Source organism: Oncorhynchus gorbuscha, linkage group LG06 (genome assembly GCF_021184085.1).
Source record: "Oncorhynchus gorbuscha isolate QuinsamMale2020 ecotype Even-year linkage group LG06, OgorEven_v1.0, whole genome shotgun sequence".
Classification (NCBI taxonomy): Eukaryota; Metazoa; Chordata; class Actinopteri; order Salmoniformes; family Salmonidae; genus Oncorhynchus; species Oncorhynchus gorbuscha.
Genome location: NC_060178.1, coordinates 22655655 through 22668666, shown reverse-complemented (window position 1 = coordinate 22668666; position 13012 = coordinate 22655655). Strand labels below are relative to the sequence as shown.

Sequence of the window (13012 nt, the reverse complement as noted above, 5' to 3'; positions counted from 1 at the left end):
GAAGGCTATTCTATGCGAGAAATTGCCAAGAAACTGAAGATCTCGTACAACGCTGTGTACTACTCCTTTCACAGAACAGCGCAAACTGGCCCTAACCAGAATAAAAAGAGGAGTGGGAGGCCCCAGTGCACAACTGAGCAAGAGGACAAGTACATCAGAGTGTCTAGTTTGAGAAACAGACACTTCACAAGTCCTCAAATGGCAGCTTCGTGAAATAGTACCCGCAAAACAACAGACTCAACATCAACAGTGAAGAGGCGACTCCGGGATGCTTGCCTTCTAGGCAGAGTTGTAAAGAAAAAGCCATATCTCAGACTGGCCAATAAGAAGAAAAGATTAAGATGGGCAAAATAACACAGACACTGAACAGAGGAATTCTGCCTAGACGGCCAGCATCCCGGAGTCTCCCCTTCACTGTTGACGTTGAGACTGGTGTTTTGCAGGTACTATTTAATGAAGCTGCCAGTTGAGGACTTGTGAGGCGAGCAGGGGTTCCCACTTAGGTCTGATGCCAAAAAAAGGAAATTCTTGTCAATTTCACCCAAAATATTTGATTTCTTTTGCAAAATAAGTAGTGTGTAGTTTCAGTTATTATAGCTATAGTACTACATGAAAAAAAGTAATGAACTACCGAAAGCACTACCAAGATTTCAATGTTCAACTATACCACCAAGCTACTGCAACATGCAGTTTAATTACAAGTTAGATTACATGTAGTTCATCACTCCCCAACACTGAGCATGAGTGAGTTTGAAGTGGTTTTCAACTAAAGTACTTGAGACTGAAGTAGACACATCGACAACTATTGAAAAACACTTACGCCACCCTGTGGGGGAAAAAAAAGTGAACACAGACCATATTGGCCTGCTCCTCTTGTGTGCGATAGAGGGCGCTGCACGTTTGCTTTATGGAGAGACAACTTGGAATGTGCAGAGGTGTCGAGTTAACGGTTTGGTGCAGCTAAAAGTGTACACTGTGGATATACTCATACTTAGTCCAAGAGTCTTTCAAGACCTATATGCACTTTATAGAGATCTGCGCCCTTGTTCAATAGCATTTCTAGTCACAATCGTGAACAGCAGGACATCCTCGTCGGCGTGTACTGTAAAGGAGAACGACTTTAACAGAATCATATGACCGCGGCGTACAACTATTTTAGCTAGTAATAGTTATTATATCAAATTTAATCCTATTACGGCAAAGGTGAAAGACCGGTTCCAAGATGTCTGTAGCGGGCTTCAAGAAGCAGTTTTATAAAGCCAGCCAGGTTAGCAAACAACTTTCCTCCCCTCCTAATACAGATGTGTTTCAATAAGTATTAGCTTGCTAATGTTAGTGATTTTACATAACAAACGGTTTAAAAAAATACATCATTATCTTAGTTTGCTAGGTAGCTAGCTTGCATGAACCTTTATGAAGTTTAGCTTGCTAGCTAAATTACTGGCTCGGCTCAACTTGTAGTAACATTAGCTAGTTATACATAGCTCTCTTTTTTTGTTAATGTTTTTGTAAGTTATTTAGCTAGTTATCAGTCTTAAATAATTTATTGAGCAAACTAAAGTTAAAACGTGGCCAGAACCTTCCAAAGAATGCCATGATAAACTTGACAGCTAACGTTAGTTAGCTACTTTTTATGTAACGTTACTTAGCTAGAATTTCAAGAAAAACACTTCGCAGGTAGTTAGCTATCCTAGTACCCCCAGCTAACAGTACTAGTCTAGATAGTACACGTGTCATGTCTGTCAGCTGTCACTCAACAGGCAAGTTGAGGGTGTACACACCTTCAGGTAACCCATTCCAATGCCCCTACTGTTACTAGGCTATCAAGCTGTACCTTGGGGATACCAGGGGCGACATGCTGTTGTGGTTTTGTTAGTTGGCTTGTAGAGCAGGGGGTCCCAAACGTTTTCACTCAGCCTCCCATTCTGCCGTTGGCCCACACTTTGGATCACTCTTGTAGAGCATAGGCTATCTCTGCTGTAACTGATTTGATTACAATTCCAATTTCAGAGTGTCAATATCTTGTTGGTTATGTAGACAGAAGATGGATTATTTACGTTTGTGTTCCTCAGTTGGAGTCCTGGCTGACCTGTTCTGAGGGTTGATACTGCTATTACTTTATTTTATTATTTTATTTAAATCCAATTTTATTTGTCACATACACATGGTTAGGAGATGTTAATGCGAGTGTAGCGAAATGCTTGTAGTGTAGCGAAATGCTTGACCAAGATGTCTTTTACAGATGAGCCCTGAATTACAGAAAATACATATGAAAATACTAAATGCAAGCAGAAAGAAAAACACGGTAAAAAGGTCAATCAGCGTTCTGAATTTGCCTAGAGGCACCAAAACATCACATTTCAAAGCATTTAGATTGTTCCACAAATAAGGTGCAAAAAACTAAAAGCTGATTAAAAAAAACCTGAGACCAAAGGAATTTCCAGAGTTAGCCATCCCTTACACCGGGTGTGGTAACTTGTATGTCTAAAGTGTAGTGATAAGAACAGTGGGACTTTTTGCAAAAGTGCTTTATAAATGAAAACATAGCAATGTGTCAACCTACTTTTTAGTCAGTCTCATCAGGGAATATTTTTGCTTTATACCCCAATATCCTTTTAGGAGCGGGCTCAGATCCCCTTTGGGGAGATATAAAGAGGATTTTGAAGAGATAGGGAAAAGAGTCAATCCATTGGGAAGACAGAATGTCAAATAGGAAAGGAAAGGCCAAAACTGCAGTGTTTGTATGTATGTATGTATGTATGTATGTATGTATGTATGTATGTATGTATGTATGTATGTATGTATGTATGTATGTATGTATGTATGTATGTATGTATGTATGTATGTATGTATGTATGTATGTATTTACTGTATTTATTAACATTTGTTTGCGTGCATGTGTTACAGGGGGCTAAGAGAGAGAAATTATGTGCGTTCTTCCTGATTGGACTGCAATGCAGTTTCATAGGAGTCAATAATGCCTGACGCCAACAAGAAATAGGACTCTCCCCTGTAAGGCACAAAATAATATGCTTATTCAGAGCATGCAGTTGTATTGTCACTAGCAATGACTGCATGTGATTGTAAATAGGCCTACTTGTAGGAATTGGTTTCATATGTTTTCTGCAGCACTGTTTTTCTGTTCTTATGGAATGCAGGAAGTTGGCTTTAGGAAATGAATATAGCTGCAGCACCCCGTAGCACACGCCCATGTTATTTTTCTTTTTTTACTATCCCCTTTTCACATTTTACAAACCTGTCAAACATGGCCTACACATTATTCAACTTGTGTACGCACACATACCAAGTGTCAGAAATAATACTTCATGTGAATATCGATATCTGAATGAAATGCCTTTCATTGTCCTGCAGCATCACTAGCATAGTTTGCAACATGTATAGGGAAGTTGGTGGGAATGTGAGAGGAAACGGTGGGTCAGAGTAGAATCTGCAGATGGCTGATCCTATATCATATTCGCTCACAAAGGGAGCAGTCAGCTGAAGGATTATATGCCGCTCAAAGGTTTTAAGTTAACATGTACAGTGGCATTGGCCCTTGTCACTTATAGGCTAGTTACATATACTCTTTACAGACAGACTTGACATTGTTACCACATTCTTGCCAGGGTAGGCCTTTTATGTCCCGTGCGCATGCCAGCAAGTGTGGAACTAGCCTTTTATTTTAATAAAACCATTGACTATACACCATCACAATGAAATCCAGCATTAAATTGTTTCTGGCAGGTCCTAAGAAACATAAGACTAATAAAATGTATTTCAAAAAGAATAAATGTATTTTAAGTTGAATTATGCTACTGGTTTGAGCAGCCTGTATGGCAATGCCATGCACATGAAATCAATAATTTTGATCATTAAACAGACAAGACACACTTGGGCTACCCTGATCAAATTCAACACACACGCATTATAGGGTAAGAATATGATCTATAACGGAATAAAATACATTTATTTTTCCCACACAACTTGCGTCACAGCAGCAATGTAGAACTGCTCTCATATATTTCACATTTTATTAAAAGGTGAGATTTTGAAATAAAGCCCAAGGCAAGCCCATACTTTTTTGATCCAACTTTCATCGGGCGCAGGATCTTACACTCAACGTGTCTTCATGATACCAGTGATAGAAAAGTACCCAATTGTTATACCTGCGTAAAAGTAAAGATACCTTAATAGAAAATGACTCAAGTGAAAGTCACCCAATAAAATACTACTTGAGTAAAAGTCAAAGTATTTGGTTTTAAATATACTTAAGTATCAAAAGTCGATGTAATTGCTAAAATATACTTAAGTATGATGAAAAGTATAAATCATTTGACATTTCTTATTTTTATTTTACTGACAGCCAGGGGCACACTCCAACACAGACATAATCAGATCAGAGGCAGTAGATATGACCAGGGATGTTCTCTTGATGAGTGTGTGAATTTGACCATTTTCCTTTCCTGCTTAGCATTTGAAATGTAACAAGTACTTTTGGGTGTCAGGGAAAATGTATGGAATAAAAAGTACATAATTTAATTTAGGAATGTAGTGAAGTAAAAGTTGTCAAAAATATAAAGGGTAAAATGCAGATGCCCCAAAAAACAACTTAAGTAGTACTTTCAAGTATTTTTTACTTATGTACTTTTCACCACTGGCAAACATTTGGCGTGATGCTAAAGTTGGTGGGAAAATGCCTTGTTTTAAAGGTATATTACACACAGAGCACTAACTGATCAATTGTATATTTGGATGCAAATTTCAGAAAATTTTGCTGCCTACTAACTGACCCTCATTAACCGGTCAACAAATGGTTACATTTTTCCCAACAGGAAAATTATGTGACCAACTTAAAATGCTATGCATGCATACAAGGAAGGGACATCTTTAATTAAGAGCTTAATGGAAACATTCAACAATAGGAAGCCTATCGTCTTACAGTCGAAAGGTTATAGCCTATTATTGAGCATGCAACTCCTGTAATGGAAGTAGCTAATATACTGAACAAAAATATAAATGCAACGTGTAAAATGTTGGTCCCATGTTTCATGAGCTGAATTTTAAAAAACCAGGCATTTTCCATATGCACAAAAGGCGTATTTCTCTCATGTTGTGCAGAAATTTGTTTACATTCAGGTTAGTGAGCATTTCTCCTTTGTCAAGCTAATTTATCTACCTGACAGGTGTGCCATATCAAAAAGATGTTTAAACAGCGTGATCATTACATAGGTGCCCCTTGTGCTGGGGACAATAAAAGGCAACTCTAAAATGTGCGGTTTTGTCACACAACACAATGCCACAGATGTCTCAAGTTTTGAAGGGGCATGCAATTGGCATGCTGACTGCAGGAATGTCCATCAGAGCTGTTGCCAGAGAATTGAATATTCATTTCTCTACCATAAGACACCTGAAACATCGTTTTAGAGAATTCTAACAGAGATGAAAATCTGTTAGAAACGTAGAGAGGGGAATTTAATAGCAACAACTACAATAGGTTGCTAATATGACTAGCATTATTTAGAGTCAAGTAAAATGTTTAGGTTTCAACAATTATACTGCCTCAAGCTCACATTGCAGAGTGGAAGGTGACGCGCTGATAGCCTGCCTACAGTTGACTGTCGCCTCTGCACTCGAATGGCGAATGCGATGCACGCTTTAATTACGAGTTGAGATTGAGAAATAAAATTGTTTTTAATTGTGGCTATCAAAACAGTTTTTACCATGCGATTTGAATTTAGAATTATTTTTTTATGCAATGACTTGGCTTATAAAAGCGCGTTTCACCCCAGTACAAGCTTTTTGAGGAGCTGCTCTTATGCCATTTTACAGGGGATGGGCTATTCTGCTTCTCAAACTAGACTCTGTATGCTGTGTGCATGTGATTACATGCATGACAACTAACGAAAATACACAAGCACCAATTGAACAAAATTATGCAAATGTACAATTTTTATGACTCTGTATCCAGTATTGAAGAACTTGCTATTCCCAAGGACTTCCAGTCATTGTGCTAATGTTAGTTAGCAATTTATGTAATGTTAGAAAAGCCACTTCCTTCAAACTGAACGCAGACACATAAAATGGTATCTACAAGTTCTACTGACTCTGGGGAAGTAGATAAAGGTGCTTCATTGCCGAAGTCTCTAACTATCCCTTTAAGAGTAAGCAAGCCTATATGAAGTGAACAAGCCTATGTGCCACACCACAACTACATTTCTGCTGTAGGCATTGGAGACCTCACACTATAAATCGCACATGCACAGCCATGTCTCTCAAATAATACATTCTTTGTAGGATGCTAAATTCTCACATGTTGCATAATCTCACATTGTATGACTACATCAAGATGTATAGGCCTATCATGACATTGTATGTTCATTTGGTCAGCAGGTTTCCATTGTTCTTCACGGGCCAAGTTGTCCCCTCAGGGTCTTTGGGGCCAGTGTGGGGCTGATGATCAGTGTGTGATTCCTTTAGGTGTCAGTTCAGTTCTGAAATGTTTTTCTATAATGTTGTGTAAAAGGAGAAAGCCTGGCAGCGGTTGGCCCATTGTTAAGGAGGCAGCTGACTGACTATCACGTAGTCTTGCTCACAATAAGATTACAATCACACCATTATCTGTGTAAAAGAGATGCTATTTTCAGGCGTCAGTGATGTGCTCTCCTCCCTCTTAATCTAGCTAGCAGTAGCAGCCGAGTATGTGGCCTTGTGTGTCTGCCTCACGGCATAGCTGAAATGAATCAATTTCTCTTGGTGTAGAGTTTAAAAAATAAATAAATTATATACTTAAAAAAAACAGCTGTAGGCCAAAATATTTTATTCTAAGAATCCCCCCCAGGTCTATGAAAGGCTAACACAGCCACCATCCATAATGTTTTGACAACGTAGCAGTTTTGTGGTTAGGAAGACTCAGAGCTGAACACTTCCACCTGTTGATGGAAAGCAAAAAAATTATGGGCTAAGACACAGATTCTATTAGCTCCAGCACGGTAACTGTGGCTGTTGCTCTTTGTCCCTGCTAAGATTCCTCTATATGAGTCACTTTCCCCTCTCCTATATCCCTCAGTCAGTGAACTTTCTACCCCAGATGCTGTGTGGGTTCAGCTTATCCATTCTCTGGCTTACACATTAGGTCCGGGATCAGTAGCAGCATGCACATTAAGTCATCACTTTGTTTGCTGCGTGTCCATTTCTACCATCAGATCTGACACTCAGTGTAAAAACAGTGTACAAGTGTGGTAACAACAATTGGTACTATGAAGTACATATTTTCTGAACCGCCATAGTGCTTTGTTCACTCTGTGGTTTGCATTGGGCAAAGAATGTACCAATCATGTCCTCCCCCTGAAGTAGATAGGCATAACTCATTGTGGACTGTTTAGTAAACCCAAATGCCACATGATCATCATGTCACAGAACCGAAAAAATGATCATCTTGATCACCAAGCTCACTTTTTTGTGACTGTATTGAATGTTAGTTTAATTTAAAGCTTCAATATGAAACTTTTTGGGCGACCCAACCAAATTCACATAGAAATGTAAGTTAGAGATCTGTCATTCTTATTGAAAGCAAGTCTATGAAGCGAGATTTGTTCTCTGTGTGCCATTCTATGCTTCGCGGTCTTAAGGTTATTTTTTTGCATCTTTTACTTTCGGCTTTGTACACCAGCTTCAAACAGCTGAAAAAAACAACATTTTTGGTTCTGGAAAATATATTTCACAGCGGTTTAGATGGTACAATGATTCTCTACACTATACTTGCTTGTTTTGTGTCACAAACTGAAATTAGGCGAACTATTAGAATTTTAGCAACCAGGAAATGGCAGAGCCATTTCTTCATAGTGCATCTTTAATTACTGTAATCTAAAGGTAGGCTAGCTTCTGCACCCACCAAGTGCCTATAGGCAAACTAGTTTGTTACATTTGCAAAAAGGCTGAGAGAGGTGGAAATGCATAGCCTAAACATCTCCCCTAGTTAGTGAAGCCCCTCAGTGGGACCAGTATGAAAATATATACTGTACACTCACTACTTACTGTAAGTCGCTCTGAATAAGAAGATCTGCTAAATGACAAAAATGTAAATGGCTGGTCATGTATTGGCCTCAGAAAGGGCAGGAGTAGTGGGTAGATGTTGTGCCTTGTCACTGGAATTGTCTGCTGCAGAACCATCCCATTGTCCCCACGTGCAGTTGTTTTTTTCCTGGTCATAATTGAGTAAGTTAGACCTTCCAAACATGTTTAGGACTGACATGGCAGAAAGGAGAGAAAATGTATGCTACTTGCATGACAAAGAATTACCGGTAGCCTATGGGGAAATAAAAAGCATACAAACTCATGGCATATGATGTGCCACAGAACGTTTTTAAATTGGGATGGCTGACTACAGTACGTGACCTAAAACATGTTGCATATGTACTAAGTTTCCTCTTGAAAGGGTGCCTAATATGATTTAAATTAGCATAGTGGTTTACGTCACTTCAAAAACATTGGTATTGTTCAAATAAACATTTCCAGAAAGGGATACAATCAAGACATCCAATTGCCCTGTGTGTCTTGATATACATTCCTATTTGTTGTGCAACTGTGATGTCAACAGGCCGAAGCTGAAAATGATTGATTGACGATTTACTACATACTGTATTGTAGTCAGATACAGTAGTTGAGAGAAGATAATCTCTATTGTACATTTTATGAGGGAGGAAGCAAAACTAAACCAGAGAGGAGCGGTGGGATAGGGTGAATTTGTTTTACATGTGTAACGTGCAGGTATGTAAAGCAGTCTTTTTCCACAAGATGGAAGAAAGAGATAGCGGAAGCTAGGGTAAACGTGTAGGCTGCATTTACTGCTGGCTGGCCTGCACTGCACACATATTGGTGTCTCACACGACAAGTTACAACATGTTGGGATGAGTGTGATGAAGGTCCTGTATCCTGTGTTGAAAGTTATGAGATGATTCACTACTCTACAGTACATGGTCATTATAGAAATAGTCCTAAAAGAAACTGTGCAGGATTCTAGCATCTGGTCCTTCTCCTGCATCTCTAGAATTCCACTTCAGAATCTGTACATGGTTGATGGAGGCAACAATGATCTATAATATCTACAATGGTCTTTGTCTCTGCACAGGGGTGTTTCTTTGTATGAGAGAATGAAGAACTTGTTTCCTACAGGGTTGTGTTTGATGGTGTCAGTCAGATCAGATTGAAGTCAGTTAAGATTAAACTGTTTTGTCTGCTATTAGAACCTAGACTCTTGTGAATGGTGGAACTGGCAAGCTGTATTTTCTTTAAATATGAGAAGTAAGAGAACCATCGTGTGTTGAGGGATCTTTCTGATCCACTTTTATGAACTGCACATGTATTGTGTAACAATGACCCTTTTCTCTCCCACTCTTTGCGCAGATGGTCAGTGAGAAGGTCGGCGGTGCAGAGGGAACGAAACTGGATGAAGACTTCAAAGATTTGGAAAGGGTATAATGCCTCTGACTGTACATTTAAAGACCAGTACCTGAAGTAGGCTAGTTACTTAGAATTCAATATATTAGGCCTATCCAGAGCGATGTATATAAAGAGTTGGGCCATTGTGTTTTCTGTTTCAACATTCCTAGAATAGCCCTTTCTCCTCCATAGACGTGAAGTACATTTTTTAACCTTTATTTAACTATGCAAGTCAATTAAGAACGAATTCTTATTTTCAATGATGGCCTAGGAACAGTGGGTTAACTGCCTGTTCAGGGGCTTTGTCAGCTCGGGGGTTTGAACTTGCAACCTTCCGGTTACTAGTCCAACGCTCTAACCACTAAGCTACCCTGCCACCCCAATAAGCCAAATACATTTAAAATCAGTTTTTCACAATTCCTGACATTTAATCCCAGTAAAAATTAGTTCTATGTCTTAGGTCAGTTAGGATCACCACTGTATTTTAAGAATGTGAAATGTCAGAATAATAGTAGTGATTTATTTCAGCTTTTATTTCTTTCATCACATTCCCAGTGGGTCAGAAGTTTACATACACTCAATTAGTATTTGGCAGCATTGCCTTTAAATGGTTTAACTTGGGTCAAATATTTCGGGTAGCCTTCCACAAGCTTCCAACAATAAGTTGGGTGAATTTTGGTCCATTCCTCCTGACAGAGCTGGTGTAACTGAGTCAGGTTTGTAGGCCTCCTTGCTTGCACACTCTTTTTCAGTTCTGCCCACAATTTTCTTTATAGGATTGAGGTCAGGGCTTTGTGATGGCCACTCCAATACCTTGACTTTGTTGTCCACAACTTAGGAAGTATGCTTGGGGTCATTGTCCATTTGGAAGACCCGTTTTGCGACCAAGCTTTAACTTCCTGACTGATATCTTGAGATGTTGCTTCAATATATCCACATACTTTCTTCCCACATGATGCCATCTATTTTGTGAAGTGCACCAGTCTCTCCTGCACCAAAGCAACCCCACAACATGATGCTGCCACCCCCGTGCTTCACGGTTGAGTTGGTGCTCTTCGGCTTACACGCATCCACCTTTTTCCTCCGAACATAACGATGGTCATTATGGCCAAACAGTTGTATTTTTGTTTCATCAGACCAGAGGACATTTCTCCAAAAAGTATGATCTTTGTCCCCATGTGCAGTTGCAAACCGTAGTCTGTCTTTTTTATGGCGGTTTTGGAGCAGTGGCTTCTTCTTTACTGAGGGCCTTTCAGGTTATGTCGATATAGGACTAATTTTACTGTGGTTATATATACTTTTGTACCTGTTTCCTCCAGCATCTTGACATGGTCTTTTGCTGCTGTTCTGGGATTGATTTGCACTTTTCGCACCAAAGTACGTTCATCTCTAGGAGACAGAATGCGTCTCCTTCCTGAGCAAGTTCCACAGACATGTGACTAACAGAAATGGAATAATGTGTCCCTGAACAAAGGGGGGTCAAAATCAAAAGTAACAGTCAGTATCTGGTGTGGCCACCAGCTGCATTAAGTACTGCAGTGCGTCTCCTCCTCATGGACTGCACCAGATTTGCCAGTTCTTGCTGTGAGATGTTACCCCACTCTTCCACCAAGGCACCTGCAAGTTCCCGGACACTTCTGGGGGGAATGGCCCTAGCCCTCACCCTCCGATCCAACAGGTCCCAGACTTGCTCAATGGGATTGAGATCCGGGCTCTTCGCTGGCCATGGCAGAACACTGACATTCCTGTCTTGTAGGAAATCACACACAGAACGAGCAGTATGGCTGGTGGCATTGTCATGCTGGAGGGTCATGTCAGAATGAGCCTGCAGGAAGGGTACCACATGAGGAAGGAGGATGTCTTCCCTGTAACACACAGTGTTGAGATTGCCTTCAATGACAAAAAGCTCAGTCCAATGATGCTGTGACACACCGCCCCAGACCGTGATGGACCCTCCAGCGCCAAATCGATCCCGCTCCAGAGTACAGGCCTCTGTGTAACGCTCATTCCTTCGACGATAAACGTGAATCGGACCCTCACACCTGGTGATACAAAATCACGACTCGTCGATGAAGAGCATGTTTTGCCAGTCCTGTCTGGTCCAACGACTGTGGGTTTGTACCCATAGGCGACGTTGTTACAGGTGATGTCTGGTGAGGACCTGCCTTACAACAGGTCTACAAGCCCTCAGTCCTCTCTCAGCCTATTGCGGACAGTCTGAGCACTGATGGAGGGATTGTGTGTTCCTGGTGTAACTCGGGAAGTTGTTTTTGCCATCCTGTACCAGGTGTGATGTTCAGATGTACCGATCCTGTGCAGGTGTTGTTACACGTGGTCTGCCACTGCGAGGATGATCAGCTGTCCGTCCTGTGTCCCTGTAGCTCTGTCTTAGGACATTCCAATTGATTACCATGGGCATCTTTCTTTTGCTGTATTTCAGAGTCAGTAGAAAGGCCTCTTTAGTGTCCTATGTTTTCATAACTGTGACCTTAATTGCCTACCGTCTGTAAGCTGTTAGTGTCTTAACGACCGTTCCACAGGTGCATGTTCATTAATTGTTTATGATTCATTGAATAAGCATGGGAAACAGTTTTAAACCCTTTACAATGAAGATCTGTGAAGTTATTTGGATTTTTACAAATTATCTTTGAAAGACAGGGTCCTGAAAAAGGGAAGTTTCTTTTTTTGCTGTGTGTGTGTGTGTGTACCAGTCAAAGGTTTGGACACACCTACTCATTCAATCTATACAGCCACATTCACAAAACATTACTAGAACATGGGTTAGGGTTATAGTCTAGACAACCATGCACTAGAAGGTGTTACATCATGTGTTGCTGTAGACTGAAATATTGTCAACTCTTAGTGAACAGTCTCAGTTTGCACACTGTATACAGTGTATCAGTATAGTATTCATGTGGGAACCCTGTGTATAGTAACATGTTATACATAGAGGGAGTGGCAGATTGTCAGAGCACCTGCCTTTGCTGCTCCGGTCAAATGTCGTGGAGAACTCCAGCAATCAACAGCCAAAGCCATCACTTAAACACCTTCAGTGAATGAACATGATTGGTTGTTTCACAAAGCCATTTTCATTTAGCAGTACAATACAGTGATAATATTTCATTACCTTTTTCATAGCCTGTTTGGTAACTAGTCTCATCACAAATAAAGGATTTGGAAGATGGGGAAGACATGGTGCATGTCCAAAATCTGGTTTACCCACTGCTTACTTAAACTGAATACTGTGCACTAATCATACTACATACTATTTAGAATGTACTATTTACTAAAAACCAATGCAGTAATGAACAAATATCCACATACTACTCAACCACACTGAGAAGGTGTCATCTAATGTGCAAACGCACTTCTTCCCTGCCATTCGTTACTTTTTGTAGAGCGCGTGCGCTTCCCATATTCAGATTATCAGCTGTTGTCAAACACGTGAAACGACGATTCCTTCCTTAATAGTGTGAAGCGAATTGTACTAGAGGAAAAGCCTAAATAAGTATCCTGGCGTTTTAAAGCATACTAAATTTCACATAGTATAAAACTTAATTTTTTGCATACCCAA

At 40.1% G+C, this 13012-nt stretch overlaps 1 protein-coding gene across 2 annotated transcripts in view; it reads left to right on the top strand.

The window, feature by feature from the left end:
- The first annotated feature begins 944 nt into the window (after nt 1-944).
- LOC124037704 (endophilin-A2-like) overlaps nt 945-13012 on the top strand; it is a 28129-nt gene continuing 16061 nt past the window's right edge. Inside the window, exons 1-2 of one of the 2 annotated variants that reach the window (XM_046352681.1) lie at nt 945-1267; nt 9403-9471. In XM_046352681.1, the coding sequence (XP_046208637.1) occupies nt 1223-1267; nt 9403-9471 (114 nt within the window). In that variant the 5' untranslated portion in view covers nt 945-1222. Of the gene's footprint in view, nt 1268-2968; nt 3013-9402; nt 9472-13012 lie in introns of those variants that run through there. The other variant, XM_046352682.1, reaches the window with a different exon arrangement.